General features: G+C 40.3%; 1 protein-coding gene across 2 annotated transcripts; it reads left to right on the forward strand.

Moving 5' to 3' along the window:
* The first annotated feature begins 1,313 nt into the window (after positions 1 to 1,313).
* LOC122869343 (SH3 and cysteine-rich domain-containing protein 2-like) lies at positions 1,314 to 27,529 on the forward strand. 2 transcript variants are annotated; one of them, XM_044182257.1, is made up of 11 exons: positions 1,314 to 1,968; positions 10,741 to 11,089; positions 12,696 to 12,790; positions 15,246 to 15,330; positions 17,491 to 17,606; positions 18,631 to 18,700; positions 18,920 to 19,008; positions 19,119 to 19,207; positions 22,520 to 22,571; positions 24,155 to 24,292; positions 25,175 to 27,529. In XM_044182257.1, exons 1-11 carry the CDS (start codon positions 1,882 to 1,884, stop codon positions 25,271 to 25,273), a joined length of 1,269 nt encoding a protein of 422 aa, XP_044038192.1. In that variant the 5' UTR covers positions 1,314 to 1,881; the 3' UTR covers positions 25,274 to 27,529. The 2 variants fall into 2 exon arrangements, with proteins under 2 accessions (XP_044038192.1, XP_044038193.1); XM_044182258.1 differs by lacking the exons at positions 17,491 to 17,606; positions 18,631 to 18,700 and having other exon boundaries at positions 1,315 to 1,968.
* Positions 27,530 to 27,807: the final 278 nt, after the last annotated feature.

Raw genomic sequence — 27,807 nt, forward strand, 5'->3', positions numbered from 1 at the left:
TTCAGCAGTCACTGCTATCTGCTGTGCCCTGGCTCTGAGTGAAGGAATAATTAATGTGATAACAAAGGCTGTTTCCCTTTGTCTTCCACACACACCCATGCCCAAAGACTTTCTGGCAGCTTAGAGCAAACTTTGATGTCAGGTTTAGGTGAAATAATGCAATGCAGATTAAAAAAAACTTTAATCACATTTAGCAGTCTTTCCTCCCTGTATCACACTGTGAATTGTGCAGTATTTGCATAGAACTCACTTTAAAATACCATTTACTACCTTAACTCTCCCTGTCTTTTACCTCCATCGGGTTAATACAAAAATCAGTGGCTGTGACACAACCTTATTGCTTCATTCTCTTTCATCTCAAATGTATGTGTTCTAAAGGGGGCAATCAATAGAAACCCTCCCCAGGAGGCTGGTAAAACCAGGTAGGAATGAGACTGCATTTGCAATCAGAGGAGGTACTAATCCTCTGGCCTTATTGTAGCTGCTTTAAACAACTTATACCAGTCCTGATGTAGCTCTAACTCTGCAGGGCAGCACCTACATGGCAGCTACAGTTTCTGTACTTGGTGCTTCAGAGGGCAGGTGGCAAATGATAAGGAATGAATGATAGAGTAAAAATGTGGGTAAAAACTATTTTCTCCACAATTTGAAAAGCTAACTGTAAGTAGTCCAGTTCATCCCATATGGGTCATTTTCCCTCCCTTTTGACTCATAGCGTCATCAAATATGCTGCAGAAAGTTCTGCAACAACATCCTCCACCAACCTCTTCATTAATTTAACATTACTCTGGCATTGTTTCATAATAATGACATACCTGATTTTACTTTATGTTCTTAAATGGTATCAGTATTATTGCATTTTATGCATATAGTGTATATGGTGGCTTTATAGTGATCTAAACCACCTTTAGCCTATGCACTATAGACAGACACAAGTCTTTATAGGCTATATATGTACTTGTATCTGTGGTATGTGTGAATTTTTAATAAATTCCAGACGGTATCATTAATTGACCTGTTGGAACTAGTTGCAATTATGTAGTTACACTTACCGTTTAGAAGTATTTTGATTTGCACACACAATAGAATTAGACAGGTGCACTGTGCAGCTTTGACTCAAAGAAATGCAGGGACCAGGCGGCAAAATGAAGAGGGAACATCCTGCTTTTATTACAAACACTCGTCACCTCAAAGAGAAAATCAGCTCTCTGCTTGCGAATTGTGAGATATTCTATATGTGGGCTGAAAATAAGCCCCCGCCCACCACTGTCAATCCTGATTTCGTCTAAATGAATCCTGGTAGAGTTGTAAAAATTGCCCAAATCATGCGCCTCAGACGCACGGGAAGGCGTGCCTCAGATTGCGTTTACATTTAAGTCTGTGCAGTGGTGAAGGACACAGTTCGCTATGGATTTACACCTAGCTAGTGCCTTCCACAGCACACACTTTGTTTGGATCTAATCATATGAAGCTGAAATTTCCACATCGATGTTTTGCTGATTGGAACCTTTTTTGCAACTGTAGGACGGAATTTGGCCACATTGGAGCGCAACAAGGGACAATACAATAACCCATACGCGAGGCTCAACCTTTTCCTGAATGCTTGTCCTTGCATGGTATGAGCGAAATATAATCAGCTGGTGTGTGTGTATGTTTAGAAACTGTTTAATCAAACTATAAGCTTGCAATTGGTGTGGAGAACAAATGGCAATAAGGCGTCCACCTCGCAGTGCGCACAAATTCCTGTGATGTGGATCTGTCACACTTTGTCAAGCTTTTGTATGGCTAAAGCCAGAGGTTTTCTATCGACTGGACACAGTTTTAGGAGTTAAAAGTTTTTTATTGTTTGAGTCTTGAACGACTCTTTCCATCACTGTATCAATGATGACTGAGAACAATGAGATGGAGAGTGACCCGCAGCTCCAGCGCTCTCCAAGCACCTTGTCCATCCAACCGATGACATCCAAGGCAAGTACCCACAGTTTTGAGCTTTGTTCCGTAAACTAAGTACACTCATCTCTAATGACCTGGCCTACACTTCATAATCGAATCTCTGTAACGAGGAGAAATACACACGGATTCAAGCAATGAACTTCGCAGATCAGTTTCTTCCACATACTGAAAGCAAAATGATTGCAGGGGGAATAAGAATTTTTCTGTTTTGTATTCCTCTTCCTGTATTATTCCACCGCTTTATGTAATATTGATGACAATACTTCGCAACACAAATGCAGTTGTATTCGTCATGACTGCGTCACTATGTAACCTCACACGCAATGTCTGATGTCACTCTGTCTCCACCTTTCTCTGCCTATCCAAACGCACTTCCTGCACACACACACACACACACACACACACAAACACACACTCCAAGGGGATTTATGTTTGGTATTAATTCATAATATGTATTTTAAGTATAATGTACATAGAAGAATGGTTACAATCAATACTTTTCAGACATTATTTTTGGTAATTATAGCTTTTTGGTGATTACTGACAAAGTCATACTTTTTTCCCCACATTGCTGCACTCACTGTGTCAAATAACCTTTTCTTCTACACTGCAAGAAGTTTATATTGCAATAAGCATTAATGGCCACATTTATTTATTTGTGCATTTTGTGCCTAATATGCAGAACTAGATCCTTTTACTGTACAGTGTAGCCTGCCTGAGCCTCAAGTGTCCTTACAAAGTGTTCTTATGATTCCATCTAATTTGTTGACTTGATTCTGTAAACAAGGAATTTCAAGGGCTGGCCTTGAAGTGCAGGAGCTGTGAAAGCTTTTTCAATGCCTGCTTTGTAATGGAAGGCTTTTAGGACACTTGATTCATTAGGCCCAAACACTTGATACAACTTTCCCTCAGAGTCTTTGTCTCCACCTCATGCCTCTTCTCGCTGCCCACGCAAAAACACCAACATGCTGTGGACATGTTTGAAGCCAAGTGACACTCCTGCGCAGCACAGTCAGATACTTCACCAGCTGATTGCCTCTGTGCTTCATCAAAATATTTTATGTCCTCTGTGAGAAGCATGAAAGACGGCATTGTTGCGTATCATTTTATAACCACTCTCTCCAGTGTGGTCCACTCCAGTTCCCCACTCCTTACCAGCTGCTGCTATAGGAAGTTGGGCGATATTCTGTGCCAAGCAGGACTGATTGGTATTCACATGGTTCATTGGCTGCTCCAGCTTAACCACATTGCAACCATTTATACCACAAACTTCAATCACCAGCCTGGTTCCTCAACTCCATCTGCTCTCCCAATCGATCGAAGCTGCACTTGTTGAAGGTTAATTGTAACATATTTTGAACTTCCTTTAAATACTCACGATTCAATAGCTCCCTGCCACTGGAGGGTCAATGTGAATTTGCAACCAGATAGGAGTCTATTAAGGAATCTTTTAGGGGAATATTGAAGTTAATGTCATCTTGGCTCTGATATGCACAGGTGTGGTCCCAGGAGATGGAAAATCCTTCACATCAACTTTCCACCCATATCTATTTTAAACATTTAATCAAGACCATTCCTAAAATAAAATAACAAATCTGCCACAGGGTAAATTTTTTGAAGGAATCTAATCAGACACATAGCTATGTGTCCATGATGTTTTTAATTAGATAAGGATAACAGGGAGAGAGAGGGAGGGACAGATGCTCCTTGAAATCCACCAGCAGCAAATTTCCCACAAAGATGGATATTAGAAATCAGGAACAGAGGGAACAGTGCCAGAGAATTAAAAGGAAATGAAGCATGGACTTTCTCCCTGGCTTCCAACTATGTACTGTGGTCTATTGCCAAGGCTGGCAGAAATGTGAGTGGTGGAGCATGAGATGCCTGAGCAGCAATCATCAGCATAATAGTGGCCCTCTTTGTTGAGAGCTGTTTGATCTCTCAGGACTGTTGATGCTTTGGAAGCCTTTTCTGTGATGGAAGTGCACAGGTAACCCTCTTTTTCTCCAAGATGAGTGCACAGGACAATCTCTGACCACAGAGATAAGACTATAAGACTTAAAATAATACCCTACACCATGTTTTTGGGAGGTTGGCCCATTTGTCAGCTTGCCAATTGTGTGATGAGAATATCACAATTCATCCATGTGTCCCCTTTGGATTCTTCTTCAGCACTTAAGCACACACACAGCCAGTTGAGCGATAAAAGGTGACTGGCATTACCTACAGTGTGAAAATGAGAACTTGTCACAGCTCCAAAGCTGAATGACAAGTAATCGTGACCATACAGTCTGTGGCCAAGTCTAGCTGTTTTGTGAAGGAGACATTTCACTCTGGTGCTTCATACTAACACTTGAACACACAATATGTTAAGTGATGGTAGTTTAATCCAAAGTAAAACGGCTTAAGCAATTTAAAAAATGCTGGTGTTTTCTACTCTTTCTGGCATTTTCATTAGAGATCCAAGAGTAGATGGTGTAAGTGACATGGGGGAGATAGAGAGGGGTCCCTATCTGGCAGTTGCAATTATATGCTGTTAGAGCTGGGCAATAATTCAGTATCATCATTTATTTTCTTTTGGTGAAACATATTGTGAGGATCGTATCGTGTTATACTTTTACACAATTCTGCTGTGCAATTTTGAAATTCCATGCAATTTGTATCAAACAAAATTAACAAAATGAGTATTGAAGTTTTTACACATTGAACAGTTTTGTCTGATGTAGTGGCAAAACTGTTCATTGCAACACTGGATTGAATATCACTTTTGTATGTGATTTTACAAACATTTGCTATATAATAATACCAATATCAGAAAAACTAGACTAAATGTCCTCACAGAGCTGCTGGCATGGCTGTGAGGACATTTAGTCTAGTTTACTTAGGCACAGCGTTGCTTTGAGCTAAATGCTAATGTGAGCATGCTAATATGCTCAAAATGACAATGCTAACATGCTGATAGGTATAATGTTTACCATGTTAGCTATCTTAGTTTAGTTTGTTAAGTGGTACTCAACATAAAGTGCAAAACTGGCAGATGGGAATTAAATCAAAATTGAAGTTTTGATCCGTTAGAAGAAAAGTTAAGGGATCAGATCACATTACAAAATTTTGTGCCAATCCATCCATTAGATATTGAGATATTTCACAAAATAAGTGAAAAGTTTGACCTGCTGGTGGTGCTAGAGGAATAGCCAGGGGATCATCAAAGTCAGTAGGATTCATCGTCTGGGGACCATGAATGCCTGTGCAAAATGTCATGGCAATCCATCTAATAATGTTTGATATATTTCAGTCTGGACCAAAGTGGTGGACTGACCGACTGATCGACCAACCAGCCAACTGACAGATGGACAGATGGACATTGCCATCCCTACAGCCACGCTGCTAGCTTAGCTAAAACCAGACACCTCATGAAAGTCTCTTTTTATCCATTTAAAGATAAAAGGGCAGGAAAAATTGACAGAAGCATCAAATATGGCGACAGGGCGTCTGTCAGCACATTGGTAAAGAAGGTGTGTCTCTGACACTCATGATGCAGAGGCAGAGTCATCATTTATAATAAAAGTCGGTTGGTTTTTATCATGTACACCTGTTTACACAGGACAGCGTTAATTGTAGTCATCTGCAGTCACGCAGCATAGTGAATGCTCAAGTGTTGCTAATGATCTACAGGGTACACATGAATGATTTCTGGTGTCTATGCTGCCATTTCTAAACTACAAAGTTTACCACTGAGTTAATCTTCCATCATCTCTTTGAAACCACCCATACTTTTAAGTTCTCTTCATATCTCATTAACTATCACTTTAATTTCTCTTCAGATGAAAGGGGGTGACACAGATTTGAGTGATGGGAGCAGGAGAGTACATCGAAGAGGGAGACTGAAGTGGGCCAAGGTCTTCATTAATTAATGTAACACCTTCACTGCTGTGATGTTTATTGATGTGACACAACAGTGAAAGGTGTGAGCTGTGAGACTAGAAGGTTACAAGTAGCTAAAAAGATACTTGGCTGTATCTATTTGTTTATGGCTGACAAGCGAAGAAATGTATCTGTTAGGGACATTTGTTTGTCGATACTCATTCAGAAATGGCAGACCCCAACCCCCCATCTCAAACTGATAGCCATTGTGTTTTGCTTGGGGTGTTGGGTGAGTGAAAACTGGTGGATGATGAGTTGCCAGGGCAAAGCTTCACGACAGGGTTAGCTGAAAGTGGTTGTAATCCACGCTACTATTTCACACAGAGCTTCTGGTCCATTAAACAATCATAGATAGAGGGGGAAAGAAGTGTGTATGAGCAAGCACATGATTGACTGTGTGTGCTGTGTGTGTACATGCATGTGTGATAGGACCAGAACGATGGAAGCAGCCTGTGATTATGCCTCTCTTATCTCATATTCAAAGCGGGAATCTGCCAGGCGGCATCTGCATGCATAACAAACTTTAACCAAGCTGGGGAATATTCCGATGTAAAACTGGTTCACATACCCTCCTTGTAATGATAAAGACCAAAGCTGTTTGCAAGCTTTGCTCAGACATTTTTTGATTCAGTATGTGCTATTTTTGTGGTCTCTGCCTGTGATTTTTGGCATGTTTTGTCATTCCAGAATGAACTACCTTTTATCTCTTTTTAGTTACGACTATTTTTTGTCTCCTTATTTCAGTTTTACATCACCTACCCAAAACAATTGAGGCCACACAGCAAAGATGTAAATAATTATATCCCTAAATACATCATGTGCCTGGTACTTCAGGGGGATAATTTCCTCTGAAACTACATATTCCACTGATGACCTAGAATTGGATTGAGCCAGGAAAATGTGTCTTTCACAACATGGTTACACAGGTGTTATCCTTTTTAAGGCTGAAATATCCTCACTTAGAACAAGGTCGGACACTGTGACGTCCAACATGGCAAAAAAAAACAAATTGTTTTTTATACAGTGACTAGCCGTAAAGCTGAGGCATGAAGCTGGGGAGAATTTTAAAGTGGAAATTACAGTCTACAGAAAGTAAATTATTGCATTTAAAGGTCACGTACATGCACGTGGTTGTTTTTTCCCCAATTTCTGCTGCACTTCTTCCTCTCTTCTGCTGCTGTCAACACAGAGGTGACTGGCACAGTTCAGGAGTGAACAGGGCTAGTGGTGGAGGTAGGAATAAGAGGAAATTGGAGAAAAGAATTAGCACAAATCTATCTGTTGTATACACCTGGCCAGTCTCTATATAAATTGATATGACTGTTTGATCGTTGGTTTTAGGAAAATAAAAAAATTGGGTAACGCAGACTCCACCAACAAGACCTTTTCACGAAATTCCACGCTGTTAAAACTTGAGAGTGTATATTTTGACCTTTACAGCCTTTAAACAAAGACACAGCTGGAGTTAAATTTTTCCATTTGAAATGTTCTCTACTGGGTGAATCAGAAACAGTCCACACTAAAACACATTATAGCAACAAGCTATATTTATAGTCACATTCTCAGTGGGACCAAGCCTTTGTTGTTCAGTCTTGACCTCTGGACAGGCTGGAGCGTCCCATATATATCTCAGTCTGGCCCCTGGCTCCATTAAATTCTGATGGAGTGAGGAAGAGCCACATATTCGGATGAAATAAAAGCTTTAAAATTGAATTATGACTGCTCAGAATTATGGGCTTTTACAGGTTCGCTCAGGCAACGCGTCAAAATCTGGTCTGCAGAAGTGTAATTGGTGCTGTTGAAGAACATTGACTGTGCAAGTGCGTGTAAATCAGGGCAATGTTATGCATTTTGCTTGGCATTGTGAGTCATTTGTGAATTATATGAATCATTTGTTGAGAGAGAAACATCAGCAAGCTAAACCAAACCCAGTGTCTCTTTGGCAATTGAAAGGCTTTACTAAGTACTTACTTTCATTGTCATGAAATTGCAGGGAATCAATAATACATATGGAACTAAATCATACATCACAACCTGGGTATCATCTGAGGAGAAGCTCCGTTCACGCTGACTCATCTTCATCGACATCGGCATCTCACCTGTCACAGAAATTCATGTGACATAATGCACATGAATGGAGACTGTGTGGAGACTGATGACCCAAATCAAACGCGGTATCACACTGGCTTTGACTCATAAGTATGACGCTCACAGCTACTGTTCAAATAGAAGCTAACGGGAATGCTTTTTAGGCTCACAACCTGACAGATGATTAGATTAGCTGTAATTGAGACATGTGCTCTAGCTGGAGCTGTTATGCCAGCACTCATCTGCTCTGATTGAGAGATCAGAGACCGATGCTGCACAGAAAACGTGCATACCACCTTCCAAGAGTTTATAGGTTGCAATGGTTAATAGATTGTTTGTTAATGTTTTATAAATCAGTAATAAGAACAACATTTGTGATGCAAGAATTTGTGAAAAATTATTTTGGCTGGTGTATATCCTCTTCCAGCCTAACATGCTGTAGCTCTTCAATTCATCTTGATGATTTACTAGAGAGTGAGAAATCTCTGACTCTTCATTAATGACTTACTAACATTTATAACTGCAGAAATGAGTAAGTCATAAAGGGTCATTAGATCATTATTATTATCACTCTATAAAGTATCAATGAATGTTGACAAAACAATCTCACCACAACGTCCGTTTTTAGCTTTCTGGAGCTCACACACAATCTTCATCAGCTTTATCAGCAGATGGAGTTTGCCCAATAAAATTGTAGATTTCAAATTTCCATTTTTCTCAGCACCTTAAAGTTGAGTCCGCGTCAGTTGGGTCTGAAGACTAGAAGTTTGAAAATGAAAATAATCTGGGAGTGTGGAGTTAGAAATAAGTGAGGTTACTAGATTGCGGTCTCCCGCTCCTCATTTCCTACATTAGCCGCTACAAGCATAACACACTGCAACTGAACTGTCGGTGGTCGAGTTGCATTGTGGGTAAAGTAGGCATCAGGTTTTGACAAGGAAGAAGAATGCGTGCAATAAAGAAGATGATATCTCTGGTTGTATCTCTGGTTGTATCTCTATCGATTTTGATACTTTTTGTGTCTGTTGTGAGTCCGACAATGTTATAGAAGTGCAATGCTAGATCGGTGGAGTATTATTTTAAGTGAACTCCAGAACAGCTACAAATGGACCTTGTGGTGAGATTGTTTTATCAACTGCAGTTTCCAAGGTTAAGAATGAACTTAGTCTCAACTAGTAATGACAAGGCAATGACATACTTGGACATCATTGTGTTGTAAATCAGCCCTAATTACAGAAAGAAATCTAATACATATACAGCACAAACAAATTCAAGAACCTTAAATATGTGCAATGTATTGAAACCACACACACATCCACATAACATACTAAACAATCTCATCCAGTCCACTTATCCCAAGCATCTACAAGCATAGATATAAATGAATGCTGGCAGTGCTTTAGATTACACTGAGGAATTCTGAATCTTCTACCAGAGAGTAAAAACTGGAACTCAAAGTCAAGGACATGAGTCAGGCTGACAATATTTTCTTGCACCCACAGCTTTAATAGCAATATAATGTAGTGTATTAGTCTACCCAAGCTTGAGATTTACAGGAAGCATATGGACTGTGAAAACTTGCACTAAGTAACACATACACTTTTGTTTCTTGTGCTCTACCTCCATGTGTCCCCCACAAACACAAAATCAAATAGACAAACTGTTTTCATATCTTATTCCCAGACGCGTGGTGCTGTAAACAGCATGTCCCTGTAAAGTGATTATGTTTGGCGCTGAGCAGAGCAAGTGCAGAAAGGCTGACAGACAGAGCATGTGCACACAGAGTGTCTGTGGCCTACTGATTATCTGTCTGCTTGTCTGTCTGTGTTGATCCATTCTTCCCCAGCGACATGACCACGCCCTCACACTGCTTTCCCGCTGCCATTGCATGTCAGGGTAACAAATGGCCGCCTATCCCCTGGGAAACTGGCATCATCATCAGTACACAGAGCCGGATGAAAATGTCAGGAAATTGTGCATTTATCTAGCTAATCAATGGTAGATGGCTGCAGAGAGCAGAGCTTACAGACCTGACAGTTGCTGAAGTGAGGTTTTTGTCATCTGTTCGGCTTTTGAAATGCAGCAACTGTTTGGTCAGTCCAGCTTGTAAGATAAAAGCACAGCTCATTATGTCAATATACATGAGAGAGGGCACATACAATTTGATATTGTTACATGTTCTAGGCATGTGAGTTTGGCCCTGTGAGGAGGGATCCATCGGCCCTGTATGCTTAGTTCAAACCTGTGGTAGGGTCAAACGGTCCAATTAGCAGACTCCATCAGATTAAGAGCCCTGAAGATAGGCTATTGATAAATGACAAGGCTGTGTAAACTGTCTTGTTTCAGTTCATTGCAATTACCCCCTGCCACCACTACCAAGGAAATGCCATTTACACATGGCAGTCCTCAATGTATGGCTGTGGGTGTTCTCAAAGAGAAAAGGCTTATCTTGTTTAACCATGGGCCAAATGCACAAGCTGCCCTGTTAAATGTGACTGTCCGAAGGATATAATTGGTCTCACTGAAGGGAACATACAGATTGCTTTGCTATTAATGTGTTGTTTCCTTATGAGGTGATATTGCATTTCATGAGTCACCCTCTTTCCCCATGGTGTACAGATCAGAGCAGAGTGTGGTGTTTATGGATGCTGGGATATTGCCTGTGCTGTCCTGAGGGTGTATTGGACATTTGTTATTTGTGGCACAGCATTTTTGCTTATCTTGTCTGTATTCTTAGTGAATCCTCTGTGTCTCTGTCAATGTGTGTGTGTGCAGCTCCAGAGACTAAAACGCTCGCTGTCCTTCAAGACCATCATGCGCAGCAAAAGCGTAGAGAACTTCTTCCAAAGGTCCTACAGTGACGCTCGCCTGCCCCCGGATTTCATCACTGACCCGCCACCTCCTTCTCCTCCACTGCTGCCTGGCTCTCCTCTTGTCAGCGACCGCTCACCATCCATTTCACCATCTCTCAGCCCCAACCCTTCCATCTCCTCCCACTCCCCTTCTCTCAGCCTCTCCCCATCACTGCCCACCAAGCCTCCCCGACCTCAGATTACCCACTGTTTCCAGGACCATGTCTTTCGCAAGCCCACCAACTGCCAGCACTGCAAGCACATGATAGTGGGTAAGGTGCTCAATGTACTCTCTTTGCTTTTTTCAAGCCTGCAGCTGCAGTTTTCACAGGATTTCTGCTCTCCCTATCTTTGTTTATGTGGCATCCCATCTAGTGCAAACTGGAGAATATTTTATGGAGAAAACATCACCTATTGTGCTAAAGACATTTAACATTATTATGTAGGACCAATGTTTTATCACTACAGCAGGATTTAGGAGTATACAACTCCTTCAAGCAAATGTTCGACATTTTGGGAAATACGCTTATTGGCTTTCTGGTGGAGAGTTAGATGAGAAGATCAATACCACTCTCACATTTGTGAGTTAAATATAAGGCTACAGCCAGCAGATGGTTAATGTAGCTTAGCACAAGGACTGAAAAGAGGGGGAAACAGCTAGCATGCTCTGTTCAACCATAATAAAATCCACCTACCAGCACCTCTTTATAGAGGCACATTATATCTTGTGTGTTTAATCCCCTGCTAACTCTCTGCCAGAAAGTGAATATGCGTATTTCCCAAAATGTCAAACTATTCCTTTAAAGGTATGGTAACATAATAGAGTCACTTGTTTCGAGGAAAAACTCCCTGAAACAGATGAAGAAACTTTTAAAATGATCTCTCCTCACTGGCTGATTTTGTTCTACTTCATTTAAGGAAAATTAGATTCAAATCTGGACTTTATGTCTTTCTCAGTGTCTAGCTGTGAAGAAACCATTAGATTAACAAGGATTGCTGTGGTGCAGATGTGTGAGTGCTTTTATCCCTAATTTGCCGCTTGCATGAACTACTAGCCGCTGCTAGTATTTCTGCTAAATCTACTTCCTGTCACTATGATTGATTACGCACTCCAACCTGCTCCTCTGCTTTTGCACCTGAGCTGGGGGTTTTTTGGTGTTTTTTTTTTGCATGCATTGAGTTTATTTATGCAATGCATCACCTCATTCTAGCTGTACTCCTCAAAACACCCCCAAACACAGTCCAGCCTCTATCTCTTTGTTAAGCTGATGAAGTAGAATCCATTTTTTTCTCTTCAAAGTAAAAGCAGTGTTTTCATCAAGCCATCCAATTTGTTTGATTGTTGTTTCTGCTTCATACCAGACCTGTCGATTTGTTCCTCATCTACAACAAATCCAGAAATCTATTTATCTTTAATTTGAAGAATAGAAAGAGACTAAACTCCTTAACTGTTAAAATCATTCAACAATCAACAGAGGATTTCTCATTAAACAAATAAGGAGAAAACATCTTAATACTCAGAGGCTTTTATCACTGAAGCACTTGAAAACAAAGATGAAAAAGCAAGATGACTCAAATTGATTATGATTGAAATATCTCCAGCTGGTTTCCAATCTCTCCAGGTTGTTTTAGAAGAGCAACTGTTGATTATGAAGTTGTTAGTGTCAGCTCCGCGAGCAGCTTGATAAAACTGCGACAGATCTTGATTACACTCTACCTGGGCAGAGAGAAACCTGCTCATATGATCTGAAGGCCACTTTGGTTTGTTTGCACTTTCTGCCTGTTGCAGATCTGCAGTCTGCTGTGTATTTCTTTTTGTGGCTGCCTCCATGTCTGCATCATCTGTTCTCATTCTTTCATCTCTGTCCCTCTCTGCAGGAAACTCCAAACAGGCTCTGCGGTGTAAAACGTGCAAGATGGCTGCTCACCTGTGGTGCACCTCAGAACTATCACAGCAGCCATGTCATGGGAAGGTGCGAATACACTCACAGAATTTGATGTTGCCATTGTGTATAACATTGGTAGTTGTTCTCAACATAGACACGGACTGAATGTCTTGATTTGCTCAGCTTTTTATTTGTAATCTGTGAAATGACTATCTTTTTTTAAAATTTGGCAAGTTTTTGGTGCTGTTGTTTTTCCTGTTCAAGAAGTTTGTGTATGTGGTTATCCGGTCTTTCAGCCATGGTGGCTGTAACTAACCAGTTCTTCCTCTGTTAATTTCAAACAATCTAGAAATATAAAAAATCGCTTCCAGTTTCTGGTAAAGAATTTCTATCTGAGACCAGTATCCAGTTACATAAAGCATCTCAGCCAGCAGCCAGTTACTTCCTGCAGTCTTTGCTGATTGTCTGGCAACTACTCCTTAGCCAAGAAGTTGTATGGCACATAATCCCCTTACAAATTTACAGTGCAACGTGTTTATTGAGCTTTAGAGTTGCTATGCGGATGTTACCTTCAAACAGAAGGTTAGCAGGTGAGCTGTTTCCCTCTGTTTCCATTCTGTGTGCTGAGCTAAGCTAACCTGCTGCTGGTTGTAGCTTCATATTTAACGGACAGATATGAGAGTGGTTTCGATCTCAAGTACATTTTGAGGCTACAAAGAATATCTTAAATTTTGTTGCAAAAAAAGTCCTTAGCAATTAAAATTGGGACACCACATAAGATATATTCAACAACAACTTATCTTGATTAAAGAGGAAGCCAAATCGTTTTTAAATTGATGAAGAGAATAAAAATGTGAGAAAACTAAGAACACAAGTTTCTCTTCCTCAAACCAGTCTGACCTCCTATTTTTCAGTTTTTCCCCAGAGAGCTTTAATAGCCACATTATAAAAACACCAGCAACAATAACAGTTTGAATTGCAATCATGATTTGAATAACCTGAGCAGAAACACTGTTACCATGGTAACTTAACCATAAATCTGGACTGGTTGGACTCCTGGATCACTCAAAATTTTACCTGCACATCAAAATTAATTTGATATGTTTTGTGGAATAGTCATAAGTACAGTTTAAATTAAACTTCTTCTTATTTTTGAGAAGAACAAAAATGGGAGTTTCATGCAGTTGAGTACAGGTTTTCAGTAAATGCAAAAATATGTTAATAGTCTCATATCACTCAGGGACAGCAGCATGTCATGCAGTTGTATGAACACATTTACATTTTTTTAACATTACATCACTGCACACAACCATCCAGTGCAACACACAGACATACAAACACTGGAACATTCTTGACCTGAGGGCAGACTCAGTCTTAATATACCAACCATATGTGCAGTTTAAGATAAAATGTTGACAGAACACAGGTGCATATGGTAAAGGACAGGATACTCTTTTCAGTATATGTGTATTAAGAGATGTGAAGTGCTGATGCAGCTGAAACAAAGCCATAAATCACAGCACTTTCCCTTTGGGGCCAAAAAGACTAGAATATCCATATTTATAAGCCAACTTGATCTTTAGCTGTGTCTAAAATCGCTAAATCACTAAAAACACTCAATAGTGATCAGAAAATTGAAATTTCAGATACCTTAGGACCAATGATAAAACATTTGCATCGTGGATTTTTTGACAAACAGTGATGCATTTTTTATTCCATTGTAGGAATGTGTGCCTTTTGAATTTAGACACTGAGTGAAAGACAATGGCAGAAGGTGAGAAAAGTGCACCAGGCAGAAAATTGGGGGTGATTTCAGACAGAGCTTTTGTGTTTATCCTCTTGTGCAGGGCGGGGGACATTAGCATGCAGTAAGACGCAGGACCTTCTGAGAGCCACACAAAATTTTAAGAGCACTTTGTTCACGATGGCTCAGTGCAGTTTGATAGAGGTGCACAAAGACAGAGAGGGAGCGGTAGGAGAATTATGAGGGCAGCAAAAGGTAAAATAAGGTCAGACCAGAACCTGGGCATCTTTACAGGAACAAAGATGTCACTTATTGCCTTTGGTACACAGAGTTTCTCTCTTCAACATAATGTGACAAAGTGAGTGCTTCATTTGCAAGGCAAAGACTGATATCTCAGCTGAAACACTGTGCTTAATTCAGTGTGAAATTGCAGTTGTGTGGACACACAGACACGCAGAATCACATATCCATGCCTGTGTGTAAGCCATGTGCACATAAGCAAGTAAGTGGCTGAGTGAATTCATTGTTCATAATTAGCAGCAAAGAGAGCTAACATTTTGCTTTAGTTTGTGACTCGATGGCAGACATAAGCTCTTTTACTGTAGCATGTGCACCACTGTGTGTGGGCTCGCATGTCTGTCAGTGTGTCTTGATATGTTTCTGATTCAGTGATTTTCAAATGACTACATTAACATCATAAAATCACTACATGGAGCCAGTTTCCCATCAGCTCAGCCTATAAACAAGAAGTAATGGAAACTGAAAAGAATCATTCTGCTTTCTGCTGTCCTCCATTAGTCTGGAGCGTTCAAGCGAAACTTCAGCTCGCCGATGCTCATCAATGACCAATTGTCTGTTGTCAAGGAAGTTCAACCAAGCCAAGGTGAGCATACCTGACTGTCTGTGTGTGTGTGTGTTTGAGTGAGTGCACGTGTGCATTGTTATCTATGTGTCTCATGTGCTTTTGTTTTGTAATGTTGCTCTTGTCTAGCCTTTTGGTTTAATTTTAGATTTTTGTGTGCTTGTGCGTGTACTGTAATAAAACCAGAACTGTCTCCATCTCACCTGACAACCGAGGAGCATGAAGTGGAAAAATATAAAGAGGAAGAACAAATTCAGCCTCTCTTGGAGGCTGATGGACGGTCTGCACCTTGAAAGTATGTGAATAAATATTTATAAGTTCTAATGTTTATGTTTTTATATCTCTGTTTATGATTTGTACTGTATATTCTTGGATTGATGCAGGGTATTAATTTATTAATTTTATTGGCACTATAGCTTGCATGTTTAAAGCTTGATAAACATTTAAATGCTTCCCTATTTTATGATTAGTCTAAGTCCTAACTAGCTCTCTGTATCATAACGTCCACCTATATTTCACATAGAAAACCACTAAAATTAAATTTTGAATGCAAGTCACATTTTTACTTACTGCTATACATTTATGTAAGTGAACAAATCGGACATTTCCTTGGCACTTTATTGTCTCTTTGTCAAGTAAACCTGCTCAAAGCTAAAACACAGTGGTACAAGCACAGACTGTTTTAGACTCACTTGCCTAAAAGTACCTGAATTTGTTCTTCCTTTCATCATCATCTCTGAATGCCATACCTTTAGATATACATCTGTGTAGGTACACAGTAGATACAGTCCTTCATCTCACAGACTGTATGCCTCCCTGAATCAGGGTTAGCACCTCAAGCTGTCACTTCCTTGTACTATCCAGGAATCAGGGTACAATTAACCTACAGCGCTGTTATCATCTCAAGCTCCGCACCATGACGCCTGGGACTCTGCCAGGGCCAGCTGAGACTGCAACCTGCCAAACTCACAATCACACATTTCAAAGTGTCTTCATAATTATTGCTAACAAAAGTCTTGGTAAAATACTGAGCTCATGTTTATGTGCATTAATATTAGATGGCAATTTTTATGATGGATTTACTGACAGACCCTGTAATTTCCTGTCAACTGCCTTTTGGCAAATCAGATTATTGTCTCATATTAAACCTCATTTATGAGGGTGAAAGTCTATAACTGCAAGAGTGAAGTACATAACAGTAAATGCTGATAAAACGATAAAATCTGATTAAATACCAATTGAAATGATGTATACTATGATTTGTTTCTCTATTTAGACAAGAACAACAGTTGTGTTAGGTTAAAGTTAAGGTTAAAGAAGGATTTCATTTTCATTTTGATTAAGGCAGAAGGACTAGTTTAGGAAAGAAGCCTTTGCTCTTTGCAGAAATACCTTCTTCACTGAAACTGCTACAATCATTTTAAAACACAAATGAGCTTTATCACCTTTAAATACTTATCACACTGAAGATATTCTTGCTGCAGAAATTCTGTTTTTAGTATTCCTGTTTAATTTTTCATCTATCTGACGAGAGCATGGAGGCACTGACTTCAATATGAAACTGCAAATCATCACGACCTCATCCTGCACAGACACAGGCACACACACACACACACACATAGAACATCTGGCCCTGCAGAAAAATCATTCTGCCCTTCATGCGACTCGTGTTGAGCTGGATGGAGAAAGGAGCAGAAAATCTAATTCCTAACTTTAGAAATACTCTGCCATCTACATGAAATGTAGCAATGAAGGCTTTCTGAGGAATTCCATATTTTAAATCTCATCTTTTATTCCCTCTCTACACAACTACAGCTCCAGATACATTAACAGGCACTAAAACTAAGACACATCTCTTGCCAATAAGTAAATGTATAAATAAATCAAAGCATGTAGATTTATTGGAATGTCTTGATGTCTCCTTAACTTTTGGCTGCTGTCCCCTCTCAGATATAAAGTGGGTCACTTTGGTCCAGGACTGACTGTGTTACTACAGTTATATTTAGAACCTCTGGTTCCTCCAGATTGGCACAATAATAATGATGTACAGTGTAATCTCAGTGTGCAGTCCAGCGTGTGTGGAGTTGTGTCTTTGCGTGGATAATTTACGTGTATTTGTAAATGAAGTGAACATAAGTGTGTGTGCTTGCATGAGTTTCATGAATGTGTGTGTGGTTTCAGAGGCTGCGCGGATGCGTGTAGACCCCGTGTATGCCGCCTTGCGCTACGGGACGTCCTTGGCACAGATGAGCCGCTCCAGTTTTGGCAGTTTGTCAGAGTCACCAACACGCAGCCTGGTATGGCATCATCACCCTGTGGTCAGGGGTGTGGTCACAAAGTGACGACATTGGTCCATTGGTTATCTTACTTGTGAAGCATTAAGACCATAGATACTGTAGTGCAGTGATCTGTAGCACTACATGCTCTCTAGTTCATAGTTCTGACATATTTTATAAAACATTTACAAATCATCTGCAATTATATTAAAATTGGCTGGATAACATTAAAGATTACTAAGGATGAAGAATTAAGCTCTAAAGGAATAGTGACATTGACATTTTAGGGAATACGTGTATTCACTTATCAGGTGGAGAGTGAGATGAGAAGAGTGATATCACTCTTATATCTGTACAGTGATTATGAAGCTACTTCCAAGAGACGGTTAGCTTAGCTTAGGACAAAGACTGGAAACAAGGGAAACATCTAGCCCGGGTCTGTCGGAAGGTAACACAATCTGCCTACCAGCACCTCTAAAGCTAACTAATTAACATATTATATCTTGTTTGCTTAATCTGTACAAAAAGTGTAAAAAAGTCAATTTGCCTTTTTTGTGCGGGACTATTTCTTGGTTTTCCAGCTAAGCTAAGATTCTCATCTAACTCTCCGCCAGAAAGCGAATGAGTGTATTTCCCAAAATGTCAAACTTTTGCTTGAAAATTCAGTTTAAAGCTTTTTAAAAGTTTCCTCTCTTTTGAGGTCATGCTAGTCCCCTACTTACAGTAAATCCAACTTGGCATATGGTAAAGTGTTATAATTGAGCACCAGGGTAACATCTATGAGGAGAATAATGGATGACATGGTCTCTTTGTTCTTCTTTAAACATGTAGGTGAACCAGTGTGCAAACTCCCCAAAACATTTTTCATACATGACCTAACAGTACATAGGTCATGTATGCAGGTCCTTTTACAACACTGACAACAAATGATCTGTGTGGTGTACATTCAGAATAATTCAGAGCAGAAAAAGTTTTATTCCCACTTTGAAATGACATCCTGGTGCTAACATTTTATTTTTTCCTCTGTATTTTTTTCTTTGATAAGGGGGAGGGAGGTGAGGAGAGTCAACAGAGACAGTACAGCATGGAGGAAGAGATAACTCAGGAGACAGGGGGTAAACACTGCTGTGTGTCTGTGTTTCCATGTGGATATGCATATGTGCTGTATATCCATGCCTATGTGTGTCTATGCATATGTTGTGTTTACCTGTGCATGTCTGTCTGTGTGTGTGAGAGATTTACTGTGTCTGGTTGTGAAAAATGACATGCTTGATTGCATATGTGTGGGTGCGTGCGTGTCTGGCACCTTCTAAAAAAATTCCCACCACTTCCAGACGACCCTGTCCCCGACACTGAGATCGAGAAGGAGGAAGACGAGAGCAGCGGCCAAGTTCCGACTCCTGCAGAGGATAGCAGTGTGAAGGTACCGCTCTTTTCAATCCCCCTGTGCAGACTGTCACCCCTTATTGTTTTCTTCCTCAAGCATGTATTTCTGTCTCACTACCTCCCCTCCCTGTGTCTCCCTGTGTCCAGGTGCCCAAGCGCATTGAAGTTCACTCCATCCACACCTATGTAGCGCTCTACAAGTTTCTGCCTCAGGAACAGAATGACCTGGAACTACAGTGAGTAAAAGCCAAACAGACTGCCTACATGCAGGCATTTTTACAACCATGTGTGTGCACATGCAGGAGTGCTTGTATGGTATTGTGTTTTTGCTCTTGTGTGTGTGTGAGTGCATTTGCTTTGTCTGTGTTTTTGTCCCTCCCTGTGTTTTGCCCCGGCTGTTGTTCCTGCAGGATGAAAATGTCCCCACCATCTGCAGAGGACGGTTCTGGGGCGCCCTTAAGGACGACTAATTATAAACTTGGAGCCCATCACTGTCCCCTTGTAGAGCTAGCGCATGAGCTGTGTTCCCAGCAGGGGAGAGGATAAAGACACTGAACAACTGAAAGATGAAAGGGCGGACAGACATAAGGGGAGATGACAGAGAGCTGAAGATTATCATAGGCAGAGAGAGAGAGAGAGAGAGAGAGAGAGAGAGAGAGAGAGAGAGGGAGAAACAGGAGGAGGAAGCAAAGTCCATATAGAAGTTAAAGCTCTATAAGATGAAGGAAAACGAGGAAAGAGAAGAAAGGAAGGACAGAGCAGTAAAATGAGGGCAGGATGTGTGTGTAGGTGTGTCTGGATGGTTAGGGGACAGCTTTCACAAAGGTGGAAGAGCCATGGGACTGTTAACAGCCATCTGTGCTGTGGCTCTGTGTGTGTGACTGCACAGTATGTGTGAACTAATGGAAGCACTATGTGTCTCTGTGCTTCTGTCATGCTTTGACCAGTATGGACTGCAGAAGACAAAAACTATACAATATTATGGACAGAAGTCAAGAACAGACAGCAGTTTGTGCTGATACAGAGTATCTTAATCTTAAATTAATGATTTTCATTTGAAAAAGTAAAAAATATAATTTGTTATGTCGCACTGGATGCATTAATTCTACAAATGCAGAATTAACAGATTTACAGAAAATATGAGCACTTACGTTGTTTAAATTTAAAACCTCTGCACAGCCACACAGGTGTGTTCAGTTATTCTGGCAGATTAAATGGAGCTATGTTGGTAATTAAGGTCACCAAATCTCTGGCTGTGTCTGGAATCGCTCTTCATTTGCTCTACAGTACACTACTTTTACCCTCTGCCATATATTTGAGTATCAGAACTCTTGTGAAATCTATGCACCATATAGTGCCCTGAAAACAATGGAACACAATGGAACAAAAAAGTAGTGTCCATGGCATGAACACTGCTTTCTGCTAACAATCCCACAATGCAATGCTTCACATTTTATAGATGCGAAAATTAATAGGTAACACTACACCTGATGTCGCAAAATAATGATTATTTATAAGTGTCCGGATCTCAGTTTATAACTCACTATAGAGTAAAGTTTGTGTCTATACATGGAGTAGTGAACTAGGGAGTGATTTCAGACACAGACCTTGTACTAATAAGAGTGATAAAGGTGTAAGTTGCCCCACCCTAACAGGTGCAACCCAACTAACAGGAGAGTGATGAAGATGTCAATCAAGCACAGACTATATACTACCACAGTTCTGAGGAGAGGCCAGACATTATGGCTTGTCATAGCAGGAAAAGCACAGATGTAATTGATAACATTAAAAATCACTGCACTACATTTAGGTGACCTAGTTCCAGGGTCCTGGTACTGTGCATGCTGGCTCACTGTGGCTTACTGGGACACTCGATGGAACTGAGCCACACATGGGAGAAGTTTGCCTTGAAGCCTTTCTGCCAGAAAGCCTAACCAAGTAGTTTTGGTGCCGGAACCTAACAAAACTGCGACCGTTTAGGCATCAAAAGTACTTGGTTAGGTTTAGGAAAAGATCATAGTTTGGGTTAAAATAATAAGTCAACGTTGACTTTTTGTTTCACACGGGACACAAACAGCGTGGTCTCCTAGGTGAAAGTCCTGTGTTTGACCTATCCATCCACCCTGACCTGCTCCCTACATGGACTTTGTCGTTCTTTATACTATGTCACCTGACTTCCTAAAGCCTTTCACTTTCTGGCAGAAAGCCTTGAAGACTAACTTCTCCCATGTGCAACTGAGATATCGTTAACAAAATTTGTTTCTCCTGTGCTTTTCCTGCTATGATAAGTCAATAATGTTTGCTGTGAAAAAGGTCTGTAGGTTTGTGGGACTTTTAAATTTGGGAGGGTTAGGGTTTGATTTGGGGGGGGTATTTTGCTATTTTAAGTTTGTAGTTTGAAGGTGGAGTAAGATTAGCTTAGTTTAGCTTTTGTCCTACATTTTGATAGGATCAAGTAGCAGCTCCTCTCAAAAGTAGTGCTGAAGGTTTAATACTTTCTACTCTCTCGACCAGTTAACAGTTTTCATTTTCACTCAAAGAAAACACAAAATCCAAAACCATCATACTGTCATCTGTTTCTGCCTCCGTGGATGTGGGTGCACAGAAACAGAAAGATGTAACATTTGATATGTGTCAAAATGGGAAGATAGTGACATTAAAAATATGTAAATTACAACATGTTAGTTACACTTTGCTAATTACACTCTTCAACATATACCTTCAAACTGTATGCAGACCAGGCATCAATGAGTTTGTTTCACTCTGGCAAACAACTAGAATTAGTTTTTTGATATATCCAAAAACCAAACTATACTGTACATTTAGGTTTTAAGTAGCTGTGCTCCTAGGAGAAAACTCAGTGAGCAGAATAATTGTTTCATATTTAATAAATGGCCAATATAAGTTGAGATATATGGGTCTCACCCTAGTTGGTAAGTTTATGTAACTGTGTGCAAACTTATGTGTGTGTGTATGTGTTTGTGAGCGATGATCATATAGGGCAGTAGTGAGAGCAGACACCCAGGAGACGCAACGTACAGAAGTGCAATTGGGACAGCAGTTTCTCCCTCTGTATCTAGGACAGTGGGTACACTGTGTATGAGTGTGTGTGTGTGTGTGTGTGTGTAGAAAAGTCTCATCAAAAACTGGTAACATCATTAGCATGCAGGCCAGGTTAGCTGCAGATCACGTCCAGTCTTCACCACTGCAGTAGGTGCTACAGAATCGTCTTTCATGTAGACCTCATGACTTTAGTGTCAGCTGCTCTGACACCTCTGCAGAGGGACACAAAGACTCTACATATAAACCTCCACAGCTTTGTAACCATGGGTACAACAGCTTTCTGTGGCAGTTTGATAATGTTATCTTTTGTGCTCGCACTCAACTCTTTTTTCTTTTCTTGCCTGCCGCTCTCACTCTCTCACCCCCTTCATCTCCCAATCATGTATCCCACTCCCATCTCACCATCCCCTTTTCCTCTCCACCTCAGTCACCTCCCCTTTTATGCCTCCTTTTTTTCATCTTCTCTCTTGTCTTATCTCCTCTAGTCCCGGTGATCGGGTGCAGGTCACTGATGACTCTAATGAAGAGTGGTGGAAGGTGGGTAATAAATCATTTGCAAGTGTGTGTGTGATTGTGTGCATAAGGTGTATTTGAGTGTACAGAAATGTGTGTGCATGCATTTATTGTGCGCATGTGTTAATTCAAGTCTTTAAAATAAAGTCTTAATGCATAGCACCTGCTCCATTTTGTCATAAACATGCAGGCAGCCACAGACAGAAATAGAACATAATTTCCTCTGAAAATTACCAATGGTTTAACAAAATGAACTTGACTAGTGTTGCAACCTCAAAGTGGTCTTTATTGAGTCTGTAATGAGCTTCACTCATTCCCAATGGAAATAAATGTGACAGAAGTCACGGAAAAAGGAAGATGCACCCAAACTTAACTGAAGTGCAGAGTCTGTCTATCTTATATCAGTGGACCAATATTTACTAGCACTTATGTAGCCTAAAGTGAATCAGTCATTAAACACCAACAATCAACACTGCAGCTCCGAGGAACCGTTAAATTATGTATAATTTGTGAATCATCTGTTCATTACTAATGTATGGCTTTTGAATCACATATCAACACCTGAGGCAGAGGGTGATAAACAGTGAAATATTGCTGCATAATGAGGTTCAATCAAACATCATCTGTTTTCACCAGCAAACAAGGGGCCATACTGCTGCTACTGTTCTTTAAATACATGGAAAACAAATTTGGCATTAAGGTGAAGAAATTTCTTGTTTCCATTTCAAATCAATTATTATCTTAATTTGTGTAATTGTAGTGTTCTGTCTTCTCAAGTTGCTTCTACACTTGTCTCTGCAGCCACAATAATTCATCACTGCACAGACAGAAATGTGAGGAAGTGTGTTGCTGTTTGTCTCACTTTGTTTTTAATTTCCCATTACTATTCAGAATGGAGAAACTGATGGCTACGAAAATGTCTCTTTCTTTCTATTGACTTAAAGGTCCAGTGTGTAACATTTAGGAGGAGCTATTGGCAAAAATGGAATATAATATTTAGTATGTTTTCATTAGTGTATAATCACCTAAAAATAATAATTGTTGTGATTTCATTACCTTAGAATAAGCCACTTATATCTACATAGGGAGCGGGTCCCCTTCCACGGAGGTTGCCATGTTGCACCGCCATGTTTCTACAGTAGCCCAGAACAGACAAATCAAACACTGGCTCTAGATAGGGTCATTTGCATTTTTCGCAGCCACCGTAGTTTCTCCTACACACTTGAAAGGGGATGGTGATGCGAGCGGTATTCAAATGGTCGCAAACTGCAATTTCACCGCTAGATGCCACAAAATCCTATACACTGGATCTTTAATAGAGGATGACAACGCTGAAAGCCAGCCTGAACTTCTGTGTTAAAAACAGGCATTCATCTGGCTCATCATCAGCTCTGTACAACACATGGCCAGGCCTAAAAAACTAATATATAGGGACACACACGATGAATCAGTGGCCACATAATAAAACTAGCTGTAACACTAATTCAGTACTTTATTAACATTAAATATGTTACTAAATTACTTGAAGTTGATATTATATTGCAATAGTCGTCATGACACCCAGATATATTTCAAATGGTGACTGACTGTTCTCCTGTGATTTTTAGGGCAAGAGTGGTGACAGAGTAGGCTTCTTCCCTGCCAACTTTGTGCAGAGGGTCCGGCCAGGAGAGAGAGTGTGGCGGGTTGTCCAGGGCCTTCCCGGCAACCGAGAGAGAGGACACATGGCCGTGAGGGAATCACAGGTACACCAATATCATCAGTTTAATGACTTATTCCGCTCTTTTTCTTTTCATTTTGCTCTATTTCTTTCTTAACTCTAAGTTATGTTTATACTCCTAAAAGAACTACACTGAAATTTTGGGGCCCTGAATCCTTTGTCACCTTATTTAGTTTGTGATGATGAGGTTCCATCTACTAGCAGAGTTGCAGGGGGCTGGAGCTTATCCCAGCACACATGAGAGGCAGGGTACATCCTGGTCAGGGTGTGATTGGAAGGATTGGCACCAAAATGATCTCTGTGTCTGTGTGTCAACTCTATAAGGCCATCATATCCAGTTTTTACAGACTTTCAGCAATAAGATGCACTGACTGATGAGACCATATCACTTTAAAACTATTTTCACCCATGATTTATGTTCCCACACATCCAACGCTTGTTGTGTTTCCTGCTGCAAGAAGAAGCTGTGCACTGACACTATAGCTTACATTAAAATTTTCTTGTAATTACAGAATAAGAAGAAAAATGTCATTAGTATTTTTTAATTATATAGTATAGTATTTTTAAATTCCAATTGTTTGCCCAGATGCCTTACTAAGCTATGCTACACATAAATGATGGTGAATAACTGTAGTCAACTGGCATTTACTGCCAGCATGTTCATTCATTCTGTTGGCAATGTTCTTTCACACACACATATTAAGAGAAAAATTATAATACTTAGTCACATAATTTTCTGCCAAAATGGATATACCTGTTGGCAATTCCCCCAACTGTGTTCTTGAAGATATAGTAATGTGTCAGATTCCTTAAATTTAGAAAGAAGTTTTGAAAGGTAAATCCTATATTCTAGTATCTGTTACTTTACAGACATTAGAGAAACTCAGTTTCTGTCTCCTCATTTTAGATCTGTGTGGGGAAGCTAGAAGACGGCGAGGTGTTTCTGAAGCTGAGCAGTGGGAAGAAGAGAGGGCTGGTCCCAGCTGACTCCATAGAGGAGATCTGAGCCTCTGTGCGCACATCACCATCATTCCTCTTCTACTTCCCTGGGATGCACCCATCTTCAAACTATCAGCATCATCCCTCCCCCAACCTTCGCTTGGCACAAAATCAGCCGCAGCCTCTCCAACCAGTCCTGAGTGACTTCAACCAAACAGATAAACTGGACAATCAAACAGATGGACGAAAAACACACACTTCTACAAAGAGCTGGAACCACAGCCCCCCGATGAACACGTGGTTTCCAGTTGATTGGGTTTACTGTGTTTAATAGAGTGTTTAATAGGGTGTACAGTTATGCGGTAGTCCTGCTCTTAGAAAGGAACTGTTTCTCAGCAGTCTAGTGTTGCTGTAGGTTTATCTTTCCAATACAAAAATCAATGTTTAGTTAGACAAAGGGTGCACAAAAATGCTTTAAATATGCTTGCAGGATGCCGGTTCACATTTTGTTTTTCCTCATCAAAAAGACGTCTACCAACGTGGGAGGAGGCTGAGTCCTGTCATGGGAACATGATGCTTCTGTCAGTGCCCTTTTCTTGTTCCTACCCACTCTGTATGTCTCATCCCTATCTGCTCATGTCAGGGTCTCTGGCCTGGGGACTGATATCAGCTTCATGTAGACTGGTACACAACATGAGGCACTCGCCAAGGACAACCACTGCCAGCCAGAGAAGGTTAATTCCATTCAGACAGACCGGAGAATCAGATGAAAGGAGTACACACAATCCCAAAATCCTCAGGAGTTTCAGGCTGAGTTATAACTTCCAACTTTAGAGTGCAGAAATTAGAAGATTTTCAAAGGAAAATTGGAGGCTCTGAGGATCTTTTCATAGGAAACTCAAAAACATTTTTCCCGACTTTTTCTGTATAAAATAATGAAAATATCACACAAAAAATGCATCAGCATCTTTTAATTTCCGGCAAAAGAGCATAAGTCAATCATGGTTGACCCCATGGTCCACAGAAAGATCAACTCAACAAATTTTGCTAGACTAAATCTATAAGACAGGAACTTAAACTTCCAGGAATTTCTTCTTTGGTGTAACGTATGTTGTTGATAACTCAGAAACATCAATGGTCTATATTTTGTTGTCTTACTGTTTTAAGCAAATGTGATGCAGGAGAAATCAAAAGGGTTGGTCTCTGCATAGACCCGCTGAAGAGCAGCAGCGGGTATTGCAAGTATTGCACAGCATTTTAACATGCAATACACAATGCAATACACACAATGGGGATCTTTCTGACCATGACAAGGAGTCTAAGTTTCACTGACAGCTTGGAGGAAGACACAGGAAAACAGAGGGAGGAAGAGGTGCAGTGAGAAGAATGACATCAGTGTTGAACCGTTATGAGTCAGTGTGTGCATGCAGGTAGTGTTGTACCCATGGGCGCACGACTCATCATTGATCAAATGTCAGCCTGTCATCTCCATCTTTCACTCCCTGTTTGGCCTCTCTTGTCCTCTCTTTATTGATGTGACTGGTCAGTTATGAAATAAAGTGAAGGCATTTTCTTTTCGTATGTAGGTACACTTTTGATGGTTTAGACTTCCATCGATTCATTCATCCATTACTCATTTAACAAATTTGATGCATTTCTTTAAAAGAACACCTTGTTCCAGAGAGAGGGGAGACACACTCCACTTGTGAGAGATCACGAACATGAGGAAAATGTATGATTGAAGCAAATAATGCAACAGTACAATGATGGCACTAAAATTATGAAATAATTTAACTCATATGTCTTCTTTCAGAGCGCAGAGAACTAGCTAATATGATTCTTCTCTAGTCTACATTTCAATATATGTGAAAGCCTTTAGAGACTGTGAGAAATATCTTCTTGTAATAACAAGAATAGCACTTTATTTTGTGTCATCTTAATAAGTTGTCCTTTTTATTGAGGTATCTCCTCCATAGTGATAGCTGTTGTATTGAACAATCATATACCTGCAACTTCACTTCACTTCAGCATGGAGTTCTTCGGGCTGATGGCTTATCTTTGTATGTCAGATATTTCTAAAGTCAAAAAATATCAGAGATGGAGAAAACTGAGAATAACATAGCAGCAACCATCCTAGAGAAAATTGGTGGATTTATGATTTTACCCATGTAAACAATTTGTTATCGTGCATTGCGTCTAGTTTTATGTAGCATCACATGTTCACACCTTTGAGACTTCAAAATGTAAAGTATGTGTTTGGATGTATCCAGAGTCCAGAGTCATTGGTTGGCCACATACCTCAATAAAAGATCTTTACAAAACAGTCTCTGCCCTTTTCACATGATATACTCCTGCATGTGTGAATGTTGTTGATCATGTAGGTCTGTATGACAGAAGCACATAGCTTTTGGTGTTTTACTATATTTGTAATCATATTCACAGCCTATTTAGCCCAAAGATAGCAGGCAACTCCTAAATAAGGCTGCTTTAATGGCACGTTTCAGTGACATCCATGCATAATGCATCATCCTCCATCCACAAACACTGCTGTGCACAGAGGAAGGCCAAAATGATACACTAAACACAGCCACAATATAAATA

This window comes from Siniperca chuatsi, linkage group LG21, assembly GCF_020085105.1.
Source record: "Siniperca chuatsi isolate FFG_IHB_CAS linkage group LG21, ASM2008510v1, whole genome shotgun sequence".
Taxonomy (NCBI): Eukaryota; Metazoa; Chordata; class Actinopteri; order Centrarchiformes; family Sinipercidae; genus Siniperca; species Siniperca chuatsi.